This window comes from Neolamprologus brichardi, chromosome 6, assembly GCF_056152115.1.
Source record: "Neolamprologus brichardi isolate AB-2024 chromosome 6, ASM5615211v1, whole genome shotgun sequence".
NCBI lineage: Eukaryota > Metazoa > Chordata > Actinopteri > Cichliformes > Cichlidae > Neolamprologus > Neolamprologus brichardi.
The window spans coordinates 32,621,855-32,649,090 of NC_142109.1; the positions used below are offsets into that span (position 1 = coordinate 32,621,855).

At 39.9% G+C, this 27,236-nt stretch overlaps 1 protein-coding gene across 2 annotated transcripts; it reads left to right on the plus strand.

Annotated features, from left to right (window-relative positions):
• The first annotated feature begins 393 nt into the window (after window positions 1-393).
• On the plus strand, window positions 394-18,776 carry LOC102798459 (high affinity choline transporter 1-like). 2 transcript variants are annotated; one of them, XM_087842120.1, is made up of 9 exons: window positions 394-641; window positions 6,399-7,170; window positions 7,290-7,403; window positions 8,521-8,676; window positions 12,071-12,219; window positions 13,166-13,309; window positions 13,506-13,659; window positions 14,577-14,794; window positions 15,809-18,776. In XM_087842120.1, exons 2-9 carry the CDS (start codon window positions 6,987-6,989, stop codon window positions 16,349-16,351), a joined length of 1,662 nt encoding a protein of 553 aa, XP_087698246.1. In that variant the 5' UTR covers window positions 394-641; window positions 6,399-6,986; the 3' UTR covers window positions 16,352-18,776. The 2 variants fall into 2 exon arrangements, with proteins under 2 accessions (XP_087698246.1, XP_087698245.1); XM_087842119.1 differs by having other exon boundaries at window positions 6,968-7,170.
• The last annotated feature ends 8,460 nt before the right edge of the window (window positions 18,777-27,236 follow it).

A 27,236-nucleotide genomic window follows, 5' to 3' on the forward strand; every position in this document is an offset into this window, starting at 1 on the left:
CTGCCTTTACTGCAGGTAGGTGGCAGACAGATACAGTTAGAGACAGAAGGAGAAGTGGATGGGAGATGATAAAGTTTTTGAGAAGGGTTGGGGGGGGGGGGGGGGTAGTCAGTGAGGGGTAAAGGGGGGTGGTAAGCCATAATGAGCATCTGGATGTGGCAGTGCCAACCCACTCCCAAAACCATCCTCATGTGGGCCAAAGCTAAGGAGGGATCTGCTCTGCCCCTAGATTCTGAGCACTGCTAATTGGCTGCAGACAGAACCAGGGGGCCAAGTCGCCAATCAGGTAGCACTAGCAGCAGCTTCCCTCTCCTTTGTGTTGTGCCTAACCCCTCCCACCCCGTGAGCTTTAAAATCAGGGGAAGTCTGGCTGCTGATTCTAGACTTCCATCCTTCTGCGGTGGCCCTAGCCTCTCTTTGAACATCATCTCTGACTCACCTCTTTCTTCTCAGCTTCTTTTTTTCAAATAGATTTTTGTTCACTTTCATTTAAAAGAACTTTGGTTACATTTTCTGGTAGTCTGTCATTCCCTCAGCATTGTGGACTAGTGTCATCCTGGATTGAGTTTAACACCTGGACGGTGAGAAACGCCTCTGTTCCCTCTTCATCACTAAGAACTGAGTCGTACTGTGCACTTCAGGTATGTATTCAGTCACTGAATATGCTCTCATGTGTATTTGTTTTTCTTTGTTGCCACCTTGTGTTACTTTCTGAAGACTTTTTGACATCCCCTAAAATTCCACGTTATTGTGTCCGTGTCCAATCCGCGTGCAGACTGTTTGTAAAGTTGTTCAAACTCAGTCAAGTTGGGACACACTTAGTGGAGTGCATGCCAGTGCCTACAAATAGCACCGAGGACCTCCGCTGCAGAGCCAAATTGGCTCTCTGGTTTGTTTTGTGTGACTGATGAAGCTGCAATTTTCTAGCGTGTTTGATCGCGAAATAGAGAAGTGACAGAAACTGAAACGATGCCGGGTTCTAGTGAAGTGTCAGAGTGTGATGACTTTGAATTAATTTTTAATGCTGATGTGGTGTTTCATAGAAGAAAGTGTTGTGGGCATTTATACTGTAATAACGATGTGTGGGCTGCTTTAATAGGCAGTCCGCATCACGTGCAATTTTACTTATTTGGTCTTCTCTTCCTCTAAGCCTTTAATCATCGAAGTTGTTCCTAATTCTCTCAGTCAAAGTTGTCCTCGCTGGATTGACTCTTGAGCCTCATGCCATGTTTGTGTTCTGATATTACTTTGCAACTGCATTCTAAGCGCTGTATCCGCTTTTAAGATAAATGATTTTACGCCGGTAATATCCGTAAGCACTGTCTCGCGCAGCATCACAAAGTCACATGGGGGGGACGTAGGAGCGAAAGGCTGCAAACCCAGAGCGCGCTGGAGAGCCAGTGTGACGGAAAAGTACTGAGAGGCTGACAAATTAGGTGTCTGCGATGGGGGCGGAAGGCGGAGGCATGCGAAAAATGCCACTGTGACAGGCGTCTGCACATGAGAATGTAAAACAATGTTTGACCAAAAAAAAAAAAACCCAAACAAAACATAAAAACAGAAAGAAAAAAAAGGCAGCAACAGGTCTGCTCTGTGTCAGCTGAACTCGCTGCATGTAGCTCACTGCAAAGCGCTGATGTATCGTGAGATGCCCGACCTGCAGTAAATCTGCTGTGAGTGGTAAATGTTGGTTGTTGTTGTTTTCTGCTGTGTGACAACTAAAATTAAAAAGTTTGCTCCTCAGTTTCTTAGATCTTAAGATATCTTCAAACCGAATAGATTGTATCATTTTAATTTAGTTGAAATGAGACATAAAATAACGTTGAATGGAAATTTGTGTTTTTAAAACGCAACAGGTTTTTCAGGTTTGGTTGCTGTCTGCTTGGAAAAAGTGTCGACATATCAAACGGCTGTTCAGCAGCACAGCAGTTCATCTGTTTAACGCTTCTTTCTGTATTTCTGTAAGCTGACACTAATTAAATGGGAATTTTTGGTGACTTGTAAGTGGATTTCTTTTCTGCTTTTGGTTTGCACCATAAAGAAGAGAAAACACGACTACAAAGTATATCCAACTTTGAAAATGTTGTATGTAAACTAATAACAGATTAATGTGTGTATAGATACACTGCACTGATAGCTACAGGCCCTAATAATAATAATAATAATAATAATAATAATAATAATAATACATTTTATTTATAGGCGCCTTACAGACACTCAAGGTCATCTTACAGTAACACTCATGTCTGCGCTGTATTCACACTTAGACCAGGTAGCAACAGTAATGGAAAATTACCAGTGATGAGTCGGCAGCCTGCTGACGTGACATTTATAGCAGAAGGGCTCGATGCCGATATAAAATGATGAATACCGTTCATTGTGTGAAAAGGGTCATTAGAGTGGTTTCTCAATGAGGCATGAAAGTAATCGGCCTTGAAAGTATTCAAGCCAATGTTAAATGAATGTTTAGCCTATGTAATACGATAATAGTGACAGAGAGACCAGTTTGCAGTCTGAAGGATTTAATATTTGATTTTAATTTTAATTTTTTTAAGTTCATCCATCCATTCTCTTCCGCGTATCCTTTTCAGGGTGGCAGGGAGTCAGAGGCAGAGTACACCCTGGACAGATCACCAGTCTGTCACATTAAAAAAAAACAACTATTCACACTCATGGGCAATTTAATCCCCACTATGGGAGGAAGCAGTAGTACCCGGAGAGAACCCACGCAAACACGAGGAGAACATGCAAACTCCACGCAGAAAGTCCCTGGCCTGATGGTGGAATTGAACTCAGGACCTTCTGGCTGTTGGGCAACAATGCTAACCCCCCCTCCAACCCCTTTTGTAGTCATACATATGAATTAGTTCAGCTTTATGATTGAGTAACCAAGTGTTAATGTCATACAGAGCTTCTTCGCTCATGAGTTGAATAGCAAAGGCCAGATTTAGCCTTGTATGGCTTTAAGCTCTACATGTAGCAAACATCTGATGATAAAAGTTGATTATAGGTTGCTTTGGCGAGAGGACTCTCGGACATCTTTTTTGAAACACACAGTTTTAACATTAAGTGTCATTTGTGTACCAAGAAAGGTCACACGCAACTTCACAAATATCAGATGTAAATCCTGTTGGCAGACCATTTGTTTAGCAAAAGGTTTCTTCATCTCAGGCCTCTAGCATGTTCTAACATGTTCCTCTAGTACTTTTCCTATAGTAATCATTTCCTGGTTCTAGTAATCGTTGGAGGTGGTACCGCTTTTTTTTTTTTTTTCTTTATCTGCCCCAGAGGATCTAAGGACCAATGAGGTTTTTTCTTTATCTTCTGCAGAGTAGGTACTCTAAAGTCCAGGCTTTCATGAGCTTGGACTTCAGTGCGAGGAAATGCAACAATTTCCTACAGCTTGTTTGAAGGGAATTGCTGTGGTTGGTTTTGCATTTCCAACTATTAGACAGCTATTACTTCACTCCAGAGCTCCTGGAAGATGTACAAATAGGAATAAGTAGTCCCCGTTTGCACCAAAAGTGGCGCATTGCTCTTAAACCATGCTCCAAGTCCACTGCTTAAGCAAAGCAGACTGGGAACACATGTCAAGTTAATGTGAAGTTAAATTAAGCCAGCAAATGAATTGCAGACCAACAGTATCTATTGGCCCATGTATGGATACAGACCCTAAACATGCAAGCAGCATCTGACATATGGGCACTGGATGCTGCTCAGCAGCTATTATTCGAGCTTTAGTTACATATTATGGCAGCAAAATGAAAGAAATGCATGTGACTGTGTGCTGCGTAAGCTGACCTGTCAGGAGTTATTAAAAGAAAGCCAGCTGGTTTTTTGTTGCCTCTTACTTAACAGAGTTTAGTTGCCTGGTTGGGAGTTGCCTACAGCACACATATCTTGGCATCCTTTCAGTTGGACATCATTTTAGTGTGATCCAGGATCAAATACGAGCTAAAGTCAGCTGGTGTTGTGTCCATGCTTTCAACAGTGAACAAAAAAAAAGGAAGCAGAGTGAATGATGTCAATGTGAAAAGTGTAAATATGTGAAATAATTAATTTTTGCTTTTGCATTTGGACCAGAGAGGTCTGTAACATGAGAGTGGCCAGTCTTTCTAAGAAAAGGCAGACGATCCACGTTACTGTCCATAGGGGCACGATATTCAGAGGGCAACGAAAGTCTGTGTAGTAAGCAAGACAGACATACTGGGCTGCTTTTTAACTCTAGAGTAGGTCAGTAAACATATATTCGGAAAGAGGGGCTCCAAACTTCTCACAGGTCTGTGAAATGTCTTGCATGCTCTGATTGAGAGGAAAAGAGCCGGATGAGAAAATAGTCTGGTCGGTTAAAATTGGCTTTTTAAGGAAAAGTATTAACTAGTATAAATCTTCCCAAATCCCATTTAACTCAATATGAAAACAGTCATACATGTCCAAGGACAGAGTTCTAAGCAAATTGAGATGCTGCTCAGTACCTAAAAACAAACTTCACTAGTTATGGTGCAGATGTTTTAGGTTTATTGCATGCTGAATGTTAGTCACACAGCCACAGGTGGTGTCTATCTCCGTATACACACATTAATGCATATCAGAAGAACTCATAAGACATTTGTTATTCTCCACACTTCACATTTTCATTCAAAGTGCCAGAAAGAGTTGTATTTCTAGCCTGGTGTTCCTCACACAGTACAGAGGCACCGACTCAGATGATTCAGGGTTGTGTTTGCAGCCCTCTGTTCTCTTTAAACCTTTACAGCTTTGCATAGAAAATATGAGCACTTTAATGTAGCAATGATGCAGTTTGAATCCAGCTATGTTTGCTATGTATAGGCAACAGTGTTGGGGAGTAACGGAATACATGTACCGCCGTTACGTATTTAAAATACAAAATATGAGTAACTGTATTCCGTTACAGTTACCGTTTAAAAAGGTGGTATTTAGAATACAGTTACTTTGTTGAAATAAATGGATTACACGGCGGTACTTCCCTGTTTCATATTGTGGCGGGTTAGGCCTGTTTGGGTTTTGTTTGACAGCTACGTTCTGTTGTTCCAGGCGGCAGCGTTACGGTTGCCGTGGTTACAGGATGACGCTCTCTCTCTGTGTGTTTCCTGGGCGAGAGAGCGCAGTTGTTGTTGTTGTGCTAAGCTAATAGGCAGAATGCTACCGGTATAGCTCTAAAGAATGTAGCATCATAGGCAGTGTAGTCCGTGCTGCAGGGAGAATGGACTGCCATACACGTTATGTGTCTGTGAGCGAGGGAGGGAGAAAAAGGAAAAGTACGAGCTGTCATCGAGCAGAAAGGGGAGCTGGAAGCATGTAAATATAATAATAACCACTGCAGCCAAGAAGAGTGCCTGACGAGCCCAGTTGTAAGTAAGCTATTAAGACTCGACTGTACACCGTGTTCGTGTTTTCCTCCAAAAACAATAAGTTCTGTTGGAGCAGCCTTTCAACGCCTCTCTCTGTCTCTCGCTGGCAAAGTTGACCCAGACAACAAAGTAAAGCTAGTTTTCGGCTATGAGCCCGACACAGAACCCACCGTATTAGCCAGAGGTCCCTTTACTATGCTTCGGAGCCGCGGACCTTCAGTAACAGTAATAAATCACAGCAATAGTACATTCATGTAGTTGTAAACAGCATGATAATATATTAAGTAATCCAAAGTATTCAGAATACGTTACTCTCATTGAGTAACGTAACGGAAAACGTTACAGAATACATTTTGGGGCATGTATTCTGTATTCTGTAATGGAATACATTTTAAAAGTAACCTTCCCAACACTGATAGGCAATAACAGTGTGTACAAACACACACGTGCACACTCGAACAACAGGAGGAATAAAACACACGGGCTGTGTCAGTGCGCTTTTGAGGCTTTAGTGGACTCTGACAGCGAGCCAGTATCCCGCACAGCCCGTCTCCACCTCGCTCATTCCTTCCATGCTTCCATGTAAACACATTTTCCTAAAATAAATTATTATTTTTTCAGCTTTAACTCGCACCAAAATTCTTTTTTTTCCCTCTTACATATTCTCTCATGTGTGTATATAGGCTTCCTTTTTTTTAAAACCAACTATTTCTGAATGAAAAACTTTTAACCAATGAACTGGCTGTTTAAAATAAAGGAGTTGGTTTATAATAAGAAACATTATTGCTCTACTGTGATGTGTTCAATAATAAAACTTTAGCGCGTCTATGAGTGAGAGTCAGTTTTTAATTTTTTGCAAAGAAGGCTTCGGTGCAATGCCCTCTCACAGTAACTGCACACACACACACACACACACACACACACACACACACACACACACACACACACACACACACACACACACACACACGTATTAATGTGGCTCTCAGATGTGTTCACTTCCCAATGTTTGGGGTTGAAATTCAGGCTACTCAACCACTGAAGACGGGGGACAACATCTGTCCACCATCTTCATCAGTGCTGCCGAGCGTTATGGTGAGACCCCTTTCACCTCTTTGACTCTTCATCCTTCATGCCCCTTGCCTCTTATTACCCCCCCTTTTGCACCAAGACCCAGGCCCTCAGATGCTACTGCTCCTTTCTTATTTTTTTTTTTTTGTTTGTTTTAAACTCTAACTTCTTTTTTTTTTTGCTTTTTTAAAGAGGCACATAGTCTCTTTGCACTTTGCTCAGGTTTCATTAATACAAACACATCCTTCTGTTTTCTTTTCATTGTGCTTAATTTCTTCCTGCACATTATGAATGCACGTTTTTATCAGATTCTTCTCAGGTGACTTTTAAATGTATGCAAACGTGGCTCCTCCCCCATCTTCCTTGCGCTACAGTCCTGCAAATATTTATTTATTCAAAAAAAGAGAATTAGATGTGATTTATTTGTATTTTACAATTAAAAGACCTGCAAGCAGCATCTGCATGTTTCCTTGTGAAGCAGTTGGCGACTCAGTTTTTCACCAGCCTCTGATGTCTCTCTGCAGGACACAAAAGTAGTTCAAGATGGCTCTCAATATACCAGGCCTGGTGGTGATGGCGTTGTTTTACCTGCTCATCTTGGGCACGGGCATCTGGGCATCCTTGCGTTCCAAAAAGGAGGAGAAAAAATGCACAGGAGACGGCATGGAGATAACTCTACTGGCTGGACGCAATATCAACTTACTAGTTGGTATCTTCACACTTACTGGTAAGGCAGTCAGATGGTGTGAATATATACACACTGAGTCTTTTGTATAGTGCACTAAATTTTGATCTTTGAAAGTGGTGCATGAATAAGACAAGTGAGTTGTTTTTCTTCGTCCGCAGCTACATGGGTTGGTGGAGGCTTCATCCTGGGTATAGCTGAAGCAACATACAACCCAACACTAGGTGCAGTTTGGGCACTCATGCCTGTGCCCTATGTCGTGACCTTCTTCTTAGGTGAGTGGAACCCACTTATGAAACAAGAACAAAGAGAGCAACAGCAGGACGTGTGCAATGCAAGTACAAAGCACTCAAAGCACGCTCTGGGTCGCGTCCGTTTGGTCATGCAGGTATTTTTTACATGATTTTAGTTCAGGCTTCATTTGATTGGATGCAACTGTGCAGGTTGGATTGGTGCTTGTTATCCTCACATTCCAGGGGTGGACTTTTAAATAGAAACAAAAAGTTGATGTCAGCTTTAATGAGCCTAACAACACAGCTTAGCCCCCTCCAGTGTTTGGAAGAAGAAAGTTTAACATTTGTATGCTTCATTTTACACCCAGGAGGAGCTAATGAAGGTCCTGTGGTACAATGACCTTTGGGTACGAGAGGTGCTATTGTTAGAGGAAGTCAGGGCACTCAAAGAATGCTAAACTGAAAACTATGAGAGAACTATGGAAATATGATAGAGATGTGAGCAGCTATAGGTTTAGTATTTTGACCATAATCACCTTAAGTTATCCAGTGTGTAAAATGCATTAATAAAACGAGTGTCTGTCTGCAGCAGAAGTGTTACTGACCGCCGTCCGTGCAACTCCCTTTCCTGCAGACCCCGTTTGACTGCACCAATAAAAGTGTTGCTCGTGTTAAAAATAGTACTGTAGTAAATCAGTTTAGGATTTTAACTGGAGGCAACAGGTGCAAACAGATGAGTTTACCCCTAAGCTTGGGTTGCCTTCTTGTGAATTCACCAAATAGACAAACTCGGCAGGGCGTCTGGCATTCATAAACATTTGTGACATGTTTAGTCATCGGCACTCGGGCACCTCTTTCACAAAAGCCCACAGATCGTGAGAGTAATGTGAACGGGAGCCTCTTATCAGGAAATACAACATGCCTCATTGTTGGCCTTATGGCCCCATGTGTTTGTCTGAAGGTGTTTATTATGCTATCTGGAGGGAGAACTTGTTTTTTTCTATTGTTCAAAAGCGTTCATTTTTTTTCACTCGGCCACTAAATTGCTTCCTTTCTCTCTCGTTAATGAAAGATATATGTAAACAATGTATCCTAAACTTGACAACATTTTCAAGGAAGTAATCAGATGTGTTGCTAAATCCCTTTGCTCCTCCTGCAGGTGGCTTTTTCTTTGCCAAACCAATGAGAGAGAACAAGTACGTGACAATGATGGATCCTTTCCAAAAGAAGTATGGAAATGTCCTTGCAAGTGCACTGATCTTTCCTGCACTGGTTGCAGACGTGCTGTGGGTGGCACGCACACTTGTCAGCCTGGGTAAGTTACTTCACACTGTATAAAAGGTCTGGCAACATAATGTGTACGCACATAATTGTGCAACCAATAGAATACATGGTAAAAAAAGAAAAAACAGCAGGATACTGATAGTGGATGTTTTTTTGGCAAACAGCTTGAATGCTGTAAATAATTCAGAGGAAGGAAGCAGGTGAAGAAAACAATGCTAAAAGAAAACTGCAAACAAAAGTTATCAGTGAACAGCCGACTTTGTAAACAGTCGCTGGCTTGTAACTTCTTCACCAGGTGTTAACGTAGCTTAAAGAAGTTTAAAGAATGGGTGAAAAACACAAAAAACACACAAAAAATAGAATTATAAGGTACGCTACTTTGGGTAGAGTAATGTTATCACTTTGTCCTGCTCTTGGTTCGATTTTGAGGTTCGCAATCGTTTTAAAGTTAACTTATGACGATACATTAGCATCTCAAAAGTCAAACAAGTAGATAAGCTTTACATTTTTAAAACAACTGTGCCTTTTTTAGAAGGACCAGCTATTTATACCCTGCAAAATCTGAACAGAGCATTTCTCAGTTTATTTATGCTACTTTAGCAATAGCATGCATGCTAGTTATAATCTAGTTAGCTATACAACTCAGTTTAAAGTCAGACTAACTCATTTAGCTTGAATAATTAGCTACAACAGGTATCTGCTAGCAACATTTGTAAACATCCTGATTGCTAGCCTTTTCTTAAATAAAGGATTAAAAGCCTAAAAAATGTAAACACCAGTGTTGCTAATAGTCCGAGTCAAAAAGACGAAAAAAACGAAACGTTGTAGAGCGAACCAAGCACGCTGCTGTCGTGCACGGCTGTGAGGTCATCCTAGCCGCTCTGCAAAGACAAATGTTGTCCCTTATTATGGGCACAATGAGGATGAGTGACTAAAAATAATGGCAGCTCTGGGTTATTGTTGTTACATAGTGTTCACCTGACTTATTTGAAGATTAATGTGGATCTTTGTATTATCACTCATGTTTAGGTAACAATTCTATTTCTATCAGTCATATGATCTAAAATCTCACCACTCCTGCTGGTAGGGTCTCTTTGTTTGTTTGTTTTTTAAAAGAGTAAAAGTTCACATACAAAGTTTGATGATGGATTGAATTTACTTTGAAATGTTCGTAAAATAATGGGAATGGTGTGACTTATTTAACCTGCTTGTTTGGTAACATTGTTAATACTGTTTTGATGGTGTCGTGTGTATGTGTGTGTGGTACGTGCTGAGATGGTGAACGCAAGTGTGTATGTGCATGGGTGTTTGCGAAGAGGCAAAAGTGTGTGTGTGTGTGCGCCTTTGTGTGTGTATAATGTTTTCCTTTGTGTTTTTTAACGTTCTTTTCTTTTCCAGTGTTATTTGAAAAGGGGGGTTAGACATCGAGCAGCCTTTTGATTGTGAAAGGTGATCAGTTATTCCAATCAGATTGCTGTTTCATTAGAGACATTTTCCAAAGTTTGTGCCAGTTGTGACTGACGGGTAAATGTTACATGCTGAATTAACGTTTAATGCCTGTGTGTAGTTTAAAGATTTAAAGAGAAGCAGAGTCACTTTAAGCTGTGCCAGTGCTCCATAAAAGGACTGGTGGGAGGCTCCTGGGACTTTTTATTTTTTTCTGTCCAAAGCTACAAACTGATATAGAATCAGGGGACACCCCTCCTTAACATGTCAGTGTAACAACGTCCACCAGTGTTTTTTTGGAAATGTTATGCAAACCTCCCTGATGTGCACGCATCACATGCGCACACACAAACACCTGGTACTCCAGAGAGTGCTTGACCCACCAGGGCGATGTTGCTGAGTGACTGTATGTGTGTATGTATAGCATAAACCGAGCTTTATGCTTGAGCGTGTGTGTGTGTGTGTGTGTGTGGGTGGGTGGGTGCTTAACTAAAAAAATGCTTTCGATGTGCTGCCACTTAGCAGTGGAGTATCAACGGCACTGTCACGGTCCAATTTCTGCCAAGAAGAAATGTGGAACAGGACAGTTTGGAAGGAGGGGAGCCTGTGTGTGTGTGTGTGTGTGTGTGTGCGTGTGTGCATGCACACATGTTTGAGGTTTGTAAGTGGGACAAGGATCTAATAACAACCTGGGGGGTGTTTGGGATGCTCTTTGCCCCTGTCCATCCCTGGTGCTGTTCATTAAGCCCCAGAGGCCCCTGGATCTCATTCCACCTTTCCTATTCCTAAATTTAGCATTGAGGGGAAAGGCACAGTTCAGCACAGAATGCATAAGAGCTCTGATACTATATCTGGAAAACAGGCCATCTAGGAATTATTTACGATGAAGTGACTGTGCTGCATCATGTCCCACCCATCGCAGAAGTGTCAGACAGTTTAAGAGTTAACGCCAAAACGTTAAATGAAGCCTAAGTGCAAAAAAAAATGAACACCTGTATAACAAACCTTCCTTTGCAGGGCCACAAAGTCTTAGATAGCTGAGACCTAGTCCAGTCGTTTACATTTTCCAATAAGAACCTGATAAAGTCAGAGAAATGGATCATATTACAACAAAATACACAAACAGGGTTAAAGGTCAATCTAAAGTGTTCATGTCTCAGTTCATAATGATGCAAAGCTAGTGGGGAAGTTGAGACGGGGTGGTCAGGTAGCTGTAATGTGGGTGGTGAAAGGTCAGCGGGGTGGATGGTGCCGATCTGACACTTCTCTGTTTAAGGGCATTGTTGTGGTGTGGCTGCAGGCTGCGGCTGGGGGGACCCCGGCAATGTGGCAGAAGAGACGGTGAAGGTAGTGATGTTTTTGCTTGTCTTGTTTGAGTAACAAGATCTCTCTTTTTTTTTTTTTACTCACCTATTTAAATGTACTTGTTTCATTCCTTTTTGTTACACTTGTTTCACACTAGAACACACTTCTCCACACCTCTGTCTTTAATGTTTTTCTTTTAAATGAAACATCAATATTACAAAGGGTGCTAACTCGCCCAAACAAGAGGGTGAAACTGAACATAGTGGAGTCACAATCAATAGGCTGCTTTCTTTTGTGTTCCTCTATGGTTTTTGTTAGTTTTGTCATCATCACTTTTATGTTGTAGCGTTGCTTAACACAAGGTTTAAACCAAAGTCACCCGTGCTTAAGCGTAACTGAGTTAAACGGCTACACATGTAATGTTGCTCTTATGAGTAATGTGTTAATACTGCATCTCTATATGTGAACAGTATAACCAGACAATGTTTCTCATTAGAACTTAAAATAAGAGTGGATGTGGTGTGTGAGAGAACGTATTTAAAGAGAGACTGAGAACCTAAAACCATCTAATTAAACAACGAAAGTGAGAAGCTGCATGTAAACATAGATACGCTCATCTGTACCCGAGTGTCCGTCAGTCCTCCGATGCTCATCGCTCTGCTCTGTTGTTCCAGGCGGAACCATGAGCGTGATCCTGGACCTGCCCTATGTCTACTCCATCATCATCTCCTCAGTGGTGGCCATAGTCTACACACTGCTGGGGGGCCTCTACTCTGTGGCTTACACAGACGTCATCCAGCTGATCCTCATCTTCATCAGCTTGGTGCGTAACCGTCTACTGATATGGCAACGCAGGGGCTCCCGCTGAGAGACGAATATTATTCAAGCATGTATCCTATCAGGTTACTCGCTCTGCTGCATGAAAGAATATAGAAGGATAAGATTTCAATATAGAGTCAACAGGTAGCTTATTAACAATGCAAACTGGTGCTATTAATCCAGGCTCTGGTTTCAGTAGCTTATTTGAAATTTCCATCACTCAGTTTTCAAAATGGCAGCCATCCAGATAAGCAAATAAGATTGTTGATGTTACAGCTGTCAACTGCTAAAAGGCTGCCATGTAGGCGCGTTCATGTACCACCGTTGGGAAGCCCCATGTTTGTCAAGGCTCTGTCTGCACGCTAAGACTCCACGTCACCCCCCCAAAAGTTGCTATTGTCTACCTTTGCAATGGTAGATCTCCACATTTGTTCCCAACGGCAACTTAAGGACAACCGGCAGCCCTCGTGGCACCGGCATGCTAGTTGTTAGTCGAGCAATTCTACAGCTGGAAATGAGCAAAAATTGACCTGACCTTTTGACCTTTTCCCTAAATGCTGATTAAGCTTAAACATTTAGAAACTGATGAGTAGGCTTCCATCACAAGCCATTTAATATCTGTTCTTTGATCTTAATATCACATAATCTTCTGCTGCCAGTGGGGTTTTCAGAGGTTACAGAATTTTCCATTTTACAAAGAACTTCCCGTCTGTCTTGACTTAAACGTTAAACCATTTAAGTCTGCAGACAGACAAGATTTTATGTGATTAAGATTGTCCAGAACAGCAAATGAATTGACTGTTTTTAGTTGACTGTATTTCACTCAGAATAAAAAACCCCGGGGGAATAAAATGAGTTGACGTTAAAGCCTCATTTCCTCAGTGTCTGATGAAAAATATCCCCTGCTGAGCTAATAATCAGATCATCTGTGTTCTTGCTTGTGTAAACAGTGGGTGTGCGTCCCTTTCATGATGACCAACCCTCACTCTGTGGACATCTCGCTGACGGCATACAATGCAACTTTCCAGGCTCCTTGGGTCGGCACCGTGGAGCTCGATGAGGCGGGCAAGTGGTTCGATGACTTCATGCTGCTGGTGAGCGTGAATGTTATAAAACTCATACGTGGAAATGGTACTCAACATTGTTTTTCAGCAAAGCAAACATCGCAAGAGTTAAATTAAACTTTGCCAAGAATAACAGCAGTGGCTTCACTGCAGGATTGATCTTGTCCTGTTTCACAATCCAAGCCGGATCCTGTCATCGTGTCTGAACTGTGTGTGTTTGTGCCAGGCTCTGGGCGGTTTGGCCTACCAGGCGTTCTACCAAAGGATCCTGTCCTCCTCATCTTACACCCAGGCTCAAGTGACCTGCTTCGCCTCTTCGGCCTGCTGCCTGGTGCTCGGTATCCCCTCAGTCCTGATCGGGGCCGTGGCTGCATCTACAGGTAAAGCCTCTAAACTTGCACCTGTGGAAAATTCCTTCATCAGCATGAAGGAATGTTTTTTTGCATATGAAACCGGAGGAATTGTACTTACATCTTGGGCCATCAGCTTGTCCTCGGTCACAGTTTCCTTCCACATAAAGCTTTGCAAAAACTGCATAAAAAGCACTTGCAGCAACAAAAACATAATATTCCAGAAACACGCTTTGCCGATCCAATCAGCTGTTAATAACACTTCCTACGTTGGAATAGACGTCAGAGCAAACTTTCGCATGTCCGCCATGACCTGCCAGAAACCGGAAGTGACGTCATTTTCGCGGAAATGTAGTTTTTTACCATCAGGGCCTCATGAGCCTATACTGGTGTTTTTAAAAGTTATCTTTGACTTTATGACTTTCTGTGTCGTTTCTGGGATGCTTAGGACTCATATTGCACTGCTGGAAATAGTTTATTTTGATGCATATGCTGCTTTTTTGCAAATTTGCACTATAATATTTATTTTTGTTTTTCCTGCAGTATATAAAAATTGGTGTATTTCAAAAATAAAACTATGAAGACACTCAAAATAAATTTCCTGTGGTGGGAAACTATTTTGTGCAACTTTTTTGTATTTACAGTTTTGAGGGATAAACCTCTTAAATTTCTCTAACTAGAAATATATGTTAAAAAAGCAAAAACGATTTTCAATTTTTTTGTAGTTTATTGCACTTTTTTGCAATTTATGTAATTACTATGCACTTAATGCAGACATATTATTAAAATTTGGGCTATAATGGTTGTATTGATGTATAGCAACTTGAAATGCTCCCAAAAATGGCTCTACAGCATGTACAAATATAATATAAGCTCTGGCGGACTTGGTTCTATGGTAGGTCTTAAAGGGTTAATGGGGAAATTTGATCTCCCCTGCTTCCTGCTAGATTGGAACTCAACCTCTTATGGATTGCCCACCCCGTACGAGCGCGACCAGGCAGGATCCATCCTCCCCATCGCTCTGCAGTACCTAACACCCCCCTACATCTCTGTCATTGGCATTGGGGCTGTAGCTGCCGCTGTCATGTCCTCCATGGACTCGGCCCTGCTATCCTCTGCCTCGTTGTTCTCCTCAAATATCTACAAGAACATCATGAGGAAGCAGGTGAGTGTTTTTTAGCAGCACTAATCGGATTGTAAAAGCAGCAGTGTGTTCTGCTCTGTTGCATTGAGGCTGCATTATAATGTCTGTGCATCCTTTTCTTTTAACTAGCTATCTTAACTCCAGGTCATGGGAACTGGAGCCATCGTAGCATCATATCAACCGTGGACGGTTTACCAAACAAGCATGTGGTTTTGTACTATGCAGGAAACCTCACTCATGCACAGAGGTGGTGGGGATATTTAGAACCTTCTTACTGTGAGACGACACCACAGCACCAGTTTGCAGTGTCCTATTACTACTTGATCCTGGTCTGAAGGTCCATTGTGCTGCCACCTTCAGGTGTAATACAATGCCATTTTTGTTTATGTGAAGGAAAAGTTCCATTAGGGATCAAATATGATCTTCCAGAAAAGGCGTGTCAGCGTCTGCTGCTCAAGAACACTTTGTTCCTAAATGAATCATCCCAGTGGTATGAACAACTGCGGTAATGCTGATGAATCATCCAATAAGGAGGCTTCAATAATTCAACTGACAATGCCATCTTGTTAGTCATAGATCAGCAGCTGTAGTGCTCAATATCTTTTGGTTTTGCTGAATTTGCCGACTTTAATTCAGCAAACTGTCTTCATTTATGCTTCTCAGATGGTAAAAACATCCCCCCATCTTGCACTGTCATCACCATAACGGCCAGCGTAGATAAAACACTGTTACTGGTTGACGTAAAACATTGTTTTTCATGTGCCAGTGGCAATTTCACTTCATAAGAGATTTAATTTTCTGGCATACTGTGGAGATACAAATGATGATTCACCAGGATTAATCATCAATTTCCTTTGAAAAGGCATGAAACACAATGTGCAGCCATTTATGCAGGATATCTGTACTTGAACCGTAATAATCCTTTCACTTACATTACAGTGTCTCTTCACCTTGCAGGGCTCAACAAGCTGCATGTTTATGTAATGTATTATTTAACTCTGTCTGTCTGTCTTGTCATTTCCTCTGCTCCGTCAGGCTTCAGACTGTGAGATGCAGTGGGTCATCCGTATCTCCGTGGTGGTCGTGGGTCTGGCTGGCACCGGCCTCACCTTCCTGGACAGTAGCGTCCTGGTGTTCTGGATTGTCGGCGTGGACATGTCCTACACCATAATGTTCCCTCAGCTGGTCTGCATCCTCTTCTTCAAGGTCTCCAATGGTTACGGCGCCATCGTGGGCTACATAATGGGGCTCCTCATGAGGATCCTGAGCGGCGAGCCCCTCATTGGCCTCCCACCAGCCATCCAGTTCCCCGGCTGCCGGCTTGACAAGGAGGGAAAGCTAACCCAGTACTTTCCCTTCCGTACCGCCATCATGCTCATCTCTCTAATGTCTATTCTCCTTGTTTCGTTGTTGGCGTCCATCATTTTCAACAAGGGCCTGCTGCCAGAGAAGTGGGATGTGTTTAATGTCAAACGCAGGCAGAGAGCAACAGCCAAGGTCGCACGCGTTAAGAGGACCAACTCAGAAAAGGAAGAGGCTGCCGTGGCCAAGCAGCTGCTGGACACCACCAGCTGCTGAGAAGTCTCACAACGAGGGGGAGAAAGGGTGGGCGCCGGCTGGAGGCATGTTTGTCTGCTGGCTGGGCACGATTTCACGGAGGGGGAACAGCAGCAAAGGCTGGATGCTTTATACAGTTTGTACAGCACTGCTGACACAACAGCAGCAGATATGAGCTGAGCTCTCTGGTACCCGACCTATGAGCTGCTGTCTTCTAAAGAAAATACAGTAAAAAAAAAATAGGCTCCCTGGCTAAAAGCCATAAGCCTGTGTCGTATAAATAGCCACAATAATAACATTCACACAGACCCAGAATAAAATGTTGCAGTTTGTGCTGCATTCCATTTAAATCATTAGTCACTACTTAAAATGGAAACAAATTACATACAGTTCATTAAAACCATTTAATTTTTTCTTTTTTTGCTACAAGCTTACAGTAGTTCCCTTTCACAAGCACACTTTGACAGGTGGAGCTGCTGCCCGGACCTAAATTTTCCTTTCCTAACGACCACCAGCACTGTGGTAAAAAGACACTTGCACAAAAAAGAGACTTTGCACAAAAGGAATAATCAGTCCTCCAGAATGTTGACGATTATAACAACACACAAATAGTATGTTGTTATTTATTAACTTTTCACATAATCATATGATCTGCATCGCAGCGCTGTGCAGCGGGTGCTGCTACCTTTCCTCTGATTGTCAGCAGGACGCGGCTCTTTGTGTCACCCTGAGAACAAAGAACGAGTGAACGTTTTGCACGGCTTCATATGAGAAAGATGTTTAGACAGTTCATTTCATCATCATCTCCTTCCTTTATTCACTAAGGCTGCCTCAAGTCCAATAATGCAGCAACAGCAACTCTCCTCATCTTGCTAGTTAGGTTCATTTGAAGTCAGCTGATAAGCTCGGCTGCAGTGCAATGCTGGAGGTGCTGATGTGTGAGAAATAACAAAACTCATAAAATGGCAACAGAAACACTGATGGAAGTGACACCGACACTATCTCGTGCTTTTTAAACGTCCCGTTTTTTCCTCCCCCCTCCTTGTCTGCTGAATGATGAGTTTTGCTGTAAAGAAAAACAGGTGGAGATGAAACTGTACACCCGCTTCGCTCAAATGCATTTCACAAAATAACTGAGTGTAGCAGTTTATTTCCTTGTTTCCTCGTTTTCCTCCGCGCTCATTCCTCTTTCTCACGTTTTTATTTCTTCTCCAAGAGTACGGGAGAAGTGCCTTTCCCTTTTTTTGTTTTTAACGTACTGTCGTTTTTTTGTAACTGTATGCAAAGCTGTAGTTTACTGTGGGATCATTTTTTCTCTGAGGCAGTGCAAATGTTTGCAGCTAAGATTCAGAGAATTGAAAGTTTTACAGCAGTACAAATTCTACTCCCTTTTATTAATGATTTGATTTTTACGACTGTGTAATGTTTTTTGTTGGTTCTTTTCTTTTTCCTTATGTGTGTTTTATTGCACTAGATGCCTGGTAGTAGCAGGAAGTCTTCCTCTGCCATGCTGTTGCCTTTGATGTCACTGGAAACCTGTTTTACTAAATTGTTGATTGTGTAATTCACAGACTAAAACTTTCATATGCGCTAGTCACTGCTCTTATACCTCATAGTGGTATTGTTGTTTTTCAAGTATACAAAACGTTACGTTTTTTGGCTTCTATCCAACAGTGTGAATGTGAACGAGCTGTCAAAAAGAAGAAAAAAAAGCAAAATCAGATGAGGACATGCAGGATATGATGCATGTGTCTTTTTATACGTGCGATTGTGATTCCTACTTGTATTATTACTCTTGTGCTGTAAATTCTGATCATAATTTGTATTTCTACACTTTCTATTTTTTATCAGTTGTTCGCTTATGTGCAGAGTAGAAAACTTTATCTCAAGTTAGCAAAATAATATATAAATTCACCTTTGATTTCGCAGAACATGAATATAAATATAGAATTTCAACAGGTGTTGATGAACTTTCGAGAGCACTGATTGTGAACACGTGTGGAGAAACTGTACGTGCCTACGTGAGCACTCCTGTCCCGACAGCCTCAGATTACGTCCACATGACGTGATCTGAAAGCAAACTCAGCAGCCGTCCTCGGGAGGCTGTCTCCGGTCCAGTGAAGGGGGGCACAGCCTTACAAAAAGAACGTTTTAAAAATGCTGCGTACGTTTGTCGTGGCTTTCATTTCAGCTGCGTGTTGGTAAAACAGCTCTAAAAGTGCTGGACAGTGGTGTTTGTATTACAGTGTGAGTTCTATATTGTATTTTGTCCCCTAAACATGTATTTGGTTTTATACTATCATGCATGTCATTTACTGAGTTGTTTGTATACTGAACTTTTGTGAAGACTGTTCTCTTCTTGCCATTTGGCAAGGTCCTACTTTGTCATCAGTTAATGTAAATCCCCATGGGGTGATGTTCTGTCAGAATAAAGGATGAAACCAAATTACTGTCTGAATCGTCTTTAAACATTTTTGCAGTCTGAAATATTGAAAATTGACGATCTAGTGAAATTCCAAACAGCACAAATTCTATTCAAAGCAAAAAATAAAGAACTGCCAGGTAATATTCAGACAGTGTTGGGGAGTAACGGAATACATGTACCGCCGTTACGTATTTAAAATACAAAATATGAGTAACTGTATTCCGTTACAGTTACCGTTTAAAAAGGTGGTATTTAGAATACAGTTACTTTGTTGAAATAAACGGATTACACGGCGGTACTTCCCTGTTTCATATTGTGGCGGGTCAGGACTGTTTGGGTTTTGTTTGACAGCTACGTTCTGTAGTTACGGTTGCCATGGTTACAGGGTGACGCTCTCTCTCTGCGTTTCCTGGGTGAGAGAGCGCAGTTGTTGTTGTTGTGCTAAGCTAATAGGCAATTTGAAGTGTACTTCAAATGGGGCCGAGCAAGATGGCGGCGTGAAGAGAAGTGTTTTTTTGAGCTCTCAGCACTAGAAAGATATAAAGCACTTTTACAACACCTATTTGACGTCTTTCTAACTTTCAAGACTTTTTTGAAGATCAACACACTAAACCTGCTAAATTTGAAACCAAATTCAATAACAACAACATGTCGAAATCTGCTCAGAAAAGGCTGAGTAACTCGGGCAAAACACATGCAACTAGCATGCTAGCTAGCGACCATAGCTACATGAAAGAAATGGAGTGTCAGCAGATGGTTGAAGAAGAATTTCCACCTCTACCAGTTACGCCTTCCAAGCCTCCAGTGGCTAAAAAACCAACATTGTCTACCAGTCACTCTGATGGCGACTCCCTGAAAGCTGATGCGGTCAACACTTTGATTAATCTGATCCAGGGGCGATTTTAGCCCATTTTTGGGGGTGCTGAAGCACCCCCAAAATGAATCAAAGCACCCCCAAAGACTTCTTACTTTTTTGACAATATTTGCTGTTTGTGTGACACACTGCTAAAAATATAAAAAGCATACAGTACTTGGTTGAGACATAACATTTTAACAACAAAAGTATAGATACCCCCCTCCCAAAATGGTTTGTTCCAGCTCCACTCTCCCCTACTCTGGCTGTGGCGCCGTTGCTGCCAGAGCGATGCTGGCTGAGAAGCAGTGAAGCTGAGGTGTAAGTGCCTGTCTTAAAACAGGACATATTAGCTGCATTTAACCTTCAGTTACTCTTTATATAGTTAGGTAGGAGTCAGACCATGATTCTTTGTAGCTGAAAAGCATTACACCAGGTAACCTGGGTGTAAAAAAAACTTGTTTTCCGGTGATGTTTGCTACCCTACAATTCGTCCTACACTGCAGTAAATTCAGCGACATATGACCGTCCTGTTGCTCCCATTGAAATTTATATAGCCTATTTAAAACCTAAAACTTAAAATATTCCGTAGCCTACTGTTGTTACCACCCTGTTTTAAATCGATACTAACTAGCTAACTGACCGAATGCCCATTAACCTTATAACTCCTGTTGTGTGTGTGTGTGTGTGTGTGTGTTTTGGGGCCACCCTGGGGCGCACACATGTCAGTGCGCCCCAGGGTGGCTGTGGCTACAATGTAGCTTGCCAGCACCAGTGTGTGAATGGGTGGATGACTGGATGTGTAATAGCTTTGGGGTCCTTAGGGACTAGTAAAGCGCTATACAAATACAGGACATTTACCAGTTTTTTTGTACAGACAGACAGACAGGTTCATAATGGATATAAGGAAGTTGTTTGTTTGTTTGTTTTAAAAGGAGCCACATTCAGGTAAAAGTGTAAAATCAAATGATCCATCAATCAAGAATAATGTTGGATCAGTGTTTCAATGTTTATATCTTTTATTAGATGTTCATGTGGTTTGGTTATTTGCCTTTTGGTTGAAAGTACACTGAGAGAGGACTTTTTCATTAGTGATCTTAATAGTATTTTTTTATATTAATGTAATTTATCATCTAATTGAATACAATCTATTTGTGTATGATTGTCAGTCCAAAGAGGGAGAGAGGAAAGAGGGGAATGTGAGGAGAAAGTACAAAGTCAGGAAGAACCAGGTAAGAAAACAGACAGGGAATAGTGACAGGCACAACAGAAACTGTTAAACTGGCAAAGAGAAAAAAAAAAGATTTTATTCATACAGTCTGGAAGTTGTGTCCTCCCTATATTAAAGCTGCTATACAGAATCTGCAAAACAAACTGGTTTGAAACATTTTTGAGCCTCTTTAACAACCTTCCAACTTAACATTGTAATTGATTGGGGAGATTAAAATTAATAATATATTTTTATGTGGTTCAGCCACAACTCTACTAAAACCTCAGCCAGTAATAGGTAGGCCAACTTTTGGACCGTCCAGTTGTCTGTATGACTGCCGCAATACGTACGTGAGAAGCCGTAAAGAGAAGCAGTGCTATGTTTCTAAAAATGTTTTAAGCTTGTTTCAAAGATTCTGTACTGCAGCATTAAATGATTTCCAAAAGCACACATACACTTAACTTATCAGTGTTTCTTAAACATTTTACAGTGTGTACCACCTGATAAAATGTCAAGCTCTCCCAAGTACCACTATGAAAGCATGAAACCCATAAATCTTACAACACAAAATTAGTATCTGCAGTAAAGATTTTTATTTGTAATAATTTATTCTGTTTTGGGAGTGTTTTTTATGTATCTGTATTATATTATACATACACATTAAAAGTGAATCTCTGTCCAAAAAATGCACTCAGTTTACTTTTTACTATGAGCATCATTCATTATTCTCCCCCAGTAATTAAGCTTTTGCAGCATTTAAATAACCTTTATCAGATTTGATGGTTTTGTTACAGAATTTTCAAAAAAGTGTTTTGCTTTTCTTTCACAAATGTGGGGATTAAATTGTGTTAAAATGTACAAAACAGTGATGTCATGTTTTAAGACGAGGACCCAGGCACAGAAAGACTTGATGAATTTAAGAATCATATGATTTATCTTGCCTGGCCGGGCAGCTCTCTGGGTGCTCAGCACCCCCAAAGCTCTAATTCTAGAATCGCCCCTGATCTGATCAACACCAGAAGTGACGCCATTGAAGAAATGGTAGGAACAGTTCGTACGGATTTAAAGGACATAAGTGATAAGATTATGGTCATCGAGAAGAGGGTTGAGAAAAACGAAGCGCTTACACAGAAATGTGATGAACGCATCTCTGAAGTTGAACGCTACAACCGCCGTTGGAATCTGAGACTGTATGGGGTAGCGGAGTCGGAGAAAGAAGATGTGCGCGAAAAGGCGATTGGGATATGCCAAACGGTTCTGCCTGCGGAAAAGGAAAAGTTTTCAGAGGTTTTAGACATCGCTCATCGAGTGGGGAAACCAAAACAAAATGACCCGAGACCCAGAGGGATCATCATCCGGTTCATCTCAAGGAGAATTCGTGATGCGGTGTGGAAAGCTGCCAAGAACAATACTTTCCATCAAAATAATCATCTGCGGTTCACTGAAGACCTGACGAGAGAGGACAAAGAGAACAGACTGAAGCTGTGGCCCATTATAAAGAAAGCACGTGAAGAAGGGAAATCTGCTTACTTTGTTGGAGGTCGAGGCTTCATAAATGGTGCTGAAATTCACACATAATCTATTCGGTATTCCCTGACCCTCAGTTCTTCTCAGGTTTGTTTACAAGGTGTTTTTTATATTGATGTGCCTGATATCTGTAGATATTAATGTTTGACTGTCTAAATTGCTCTTTGATGTTAGCAAAAAGCAAACTTACTGTTAAATAGGTAAATCCTTTTTTTTTTTTTTTTTTTTGCTACGCTTTTTTTAGGCGTCTAAAGTTTATTTATATATATACTGTATACTGTGAACATTTTCATATTCTAGTGCTGATCTCAGTGTTAGGTTAAAAAGTTTACCTTCGATTTACATTTTAATACATATCTTTTCTTTGTCAATTTGTGTTCTTTGTTTTTTGTTTCTATTAATGCTAGGGGTCTTCGTAACAACTTAAAACGTAAAGCCACTTTTCTTTATGCAAAGCAACTTAAATCTGACTTTGTGTTTTTACAAGAATCTCACTCTACTATCAACGATGTTAATTTTTGGCGATCTCAATGGGGAAATTCTATATGGTTATCTCATGGAACTGAACGATCAGCAGGGGTATCAATCCTAAAAAACAGATATAATGGGGATGTTTTACATACAGAATGTGATTCTGCAGGTCATTACATATGTCAAGTCATAAAATGTAATGATTTAGTCTTAATTGTAACTAACATATACGGGTTTAACACGAAGCTAGAAAATGATCATTTATTTTTGACGATTGAAAAAAAAATATCTAGCTGGTTAAATAAATTTCCAAATGCAAAATTATTACTAGGTGGAGACTTTAACTGTATTATGGATGCTGAACTAGATAAATTTCCTCCAGGACATTCGAACAGAATTAATACCACATTGAAGGCTGTTATGGTACGCCTTAAACTCACAGATATTTGGAGATTCAAATATCCTCAGTCCAAAATGTTTACTTGGTGCAACAATTCTAACTCAAGACATTCAAGGATAGACTTTTGGTTAGTTTCGGAGAGCTTTGACAGCAATAGCATAGATGTAGGTGCTTGGCCTTCTCCAGCAACAGATCATAAAGCCATATATATTAAAATAAATCTAACTTCTCTATCTAATTTCTCTGTTGTTAAATTTACATACTGGAAACTCAACAGCTCATTATTACAAAAAGACAATGTGAAAAAGGAGCTTAAAGAACTGATCTCAAACTTTTGGTCTATAGCTCAAGAAGATTTAAAGTATAGAAATAACTGGGAATTATTAAAATTTGAAATTGGCAAATATTTAAGGAAGGTTGGTAGCCTTATTGCAAAATCCAGAAGATTAGAGGAAGAAAATATAATCTCTCAAATCACACAGTTATCTAATAAACAAATTGACACTTTAACTGAAGAGGATAAATTGAACCTTGCTAAATTACAAGATAAATTAGATCGTTTATACACAGACAAAGCAAAAGGAGCTTTTATCAGATCAAGATCTAAATGGCTTGAAGAAGGTGAGCGTAATTCCCATTATTTCTTCAGTTTAGAAAAGAAACACTCAAGCATAAATAATATTAGCAAATTAATGATAAATGGGGTTATAACAGAGGATTACAGATTAATCTCTAAACATTGTAGTCATTTCTATAAGGAACTTTATAGCTCTAAATTTTCTCAGGAAGCTACAGATCACCTCTTAGAATCGCTGAATGTTAAATCTATCAGCCAAGAAGATTCTATATTATGTGATCAACCCATCTCATTAGAAGAAGTTAAAGATGCAATTGGACTATTAAAAAATAATAAATCTCCAGGTACGGATGGTCTTACTGCTGAATTATATAAAACTTTTTCTGAAGAGTTGTCTCCCTTTCTTCTTGAGGTATTTGCAGAAAGCATAAGAAACCAACAGCTTCCCACTACGATGAATCAAGGTTTGACCACGTTGATTCCGAAGCCTAATAAGGACCTATTAATGATTGATAATTGGAGACCAATTAGCTTGCTAAATAATGATTATAAAGTATTTGCTCTAATTATAGCTAACAGACTTAAGATGGTTCTTGACTCTGTTATTGATGAAACACAATCTGGCTTTATGCCCAAAAGACACATAACTAACAATATCAGATTGGTTTTAGATATTCTGGATTATTCTGACCTCATAAATTGCAATGGTTTCATTTTATTTTTAGACTTCTACAAGGCCTTCGATACGGTGGAGCATGAATTTATATTTCAAGCTCTGGATAAGTATGGTTTTGGCTCTTACTTCTCTACAGCGATTAAAACATTATACCATAACAGTAACAGCAGTATTAAATTAACAAACGGTACTTCACCCAGATTTAACATACAAAGAGGGATAAGACAAGGCTGTCCCATTTCTCCATACCTGTTTTTGTTAATTGCCCAACTATTGTCTAACCATATGAAATCAAGCAATGTAAAAGGTATATCGTTAATTGGCAAAGATTTACTCATAACACAGTTAGCGGATGACACTACATTATTCCTGAAAGATGAAGATCAAATCTCTATTGCTATTGAAACAATCTCCATATTTTCCAAAGCTTCTGGATTGTACTTGAATATTCCTAAATGTGAACTTATGGCGATAAAAGAATGTTCGAAAACAGCTTTGTGTAACATTCCAATAAAACAAGAAATTTGTTATTTAGGTATTATAATAACCAAAAATCAGGAAAGTAGAATCACTCAAAATTTCTATCCTATTCTAGAGAAACTCAAAAACAGATTTAATCAGTGGCTCTTAAGAGATTTGTCGTTAAAAGGCAGAGTATTAATAACGAAAGCAGAAGGCATCTCTCGTCTTACATACGCTGCATTGGCATTGCACCTTGATAAAAAACTCATAAAAGAGGTTGATAAGTTACTTTTCAACTTTATCTGGAAAAATAGGACACACTACATTAAAAAAACAGTTCTTATGAACTCCTATGTCAATGGAGGACTTAATGTGTTAGATTTTAACACTTTAAATAACACATTCAAAATAAATTGGTTAAAGAATCTAATTACTAATCCTACATCCATTTGGAATACTATACCTGTGTTCATGTTTTCTAAGTTAGGTGGCACGGAATTTTTCCTTACTTGTAATTTTGATATTGATAAAATCCCTTTAAAAATCTCTGCTTTTCATCGTCAAGCTTTTTTAGCATGGACTCTTATTTACAAGCATAACTTTAGTCCACACAGTTATTATATCTGGAATAACAAGGATGTTTTATTTAAAAGAAAATCTCTCTTCTTAGATAGTTGGTTTAGGAATAACATTGTTTTAGTCGACCAATTATTTGATTCAAATGGTACGCTTTTCTCCTATGAAGAATTTTGTTTACTTTTCAATTTAGCTATAAATCGGGATGATTATACAAAAGTATTTGGATCAATACCATCAGGGGTTTGTATGTTGTTTAAGAATCAACCTAATATCACTTCATTCCACAGGCCGTTGGCATCTCCCATACAAACTTTTGTTGGCAAGATTTGCTTTTCTAAGCAATCTAAAAACAACAATAAATCAATCAGAGCTTTATTTCAGAGTACCATAACCACGCTACCATATGTCATTTTTTTCTGGAACCAGCTGTCAGATGGTATTATGTGGAACGAAGTTTGGAGACTCCCTAATCAGTTTTTAATTACCAACAAAATTAAAGATATTTCTTATAAGTTAATACACAGAATTTATCCTTCTAAAGATTATCTTCAAAGCAAATTCAAATTAGACATTGATACAAGCTGTAGCTTTTGTAAAACTTCCAAGGAATCTACTATACATCTTTTTTGGTTTTGTAACCTTGTACAAGATTTTTGGCAGAGTTTATGTGTTTTTATTTCAGAAAATATATTTAAAGGATTTGTACTGTTTTGGAAATATGTTTTGTTTGGTCTGCACAAAAACCAAAAACAATTCAACTTTGATAACAGATATATGATTAACTTGTTAATTTTAATGGCTAAATTTCATATTCATAAGTCCAAATGTTTAGGAAGACATCCCTCTTTTTACGTATTCTCCTTTGAACTTGTACAGTATTTTAACTCAATTAAGAACTCCACTAACCCAAAAGCTATAAAAACTATTGGTGTTTGTGAAAAAATCCAAATCTTTCAATCACTTTATTCTTTGGCTTGATCAGTTACTTTCCCCCTAGCATATTTATATTGTTGTTTTTGAATACTGTTCTTGTATTTGTTTATCTATACATACAATTCTTTTGTAAGTACAACACCATTATTGTGGTACTGTTTAATTCCATTTTGTATTGTACTGGTGTTTAAATAAAGGTTTAAAAAAAAAAAAAAAAAAAAAAGCTAATAGGCATGTCACTACCCGATCCGTACCGGAAACCCGATCGGTACCCCGCATGCGCAAATCTTACGTCACTTCCTCTCTTTGCCAACATTGCGACATTCAGTATATTTGAATGATACGGTTAGCGCCCAGTTAGCTCCTAGCATTTCTCAACAGCTCTGCCTCCTTTTCGACTGCCCGGGACATTTAAACAATGGATAATCCGTATACAAACAAATTCACGCTTTTCTCCTCAACAGAGAGCGTTTCCCGATTGAACAAAAGCGCCGTAAAATAAGAAGAATGGCGCCTAATTACAGAGTTAATAATACAGACTTTGTAATATCTCACGTGTAGATTCATCAGCCAGATTAAGTGTTTACTGACAATTGACAGTGTGAGCGGACATCATCATCACTATTCCAATCAATCTTCTCCACACAGACAAGCATAAACACACTCGACTATCACTAAATCAAATTTAACACACGTTTGTAATGACGCTAATTCAGTTTAGAATAGGGTTCATTCGCTTGGTCAGCAGGTGGCAGTATCCTCTTATACTGGGGAGTAAACTGCCATTAAACAA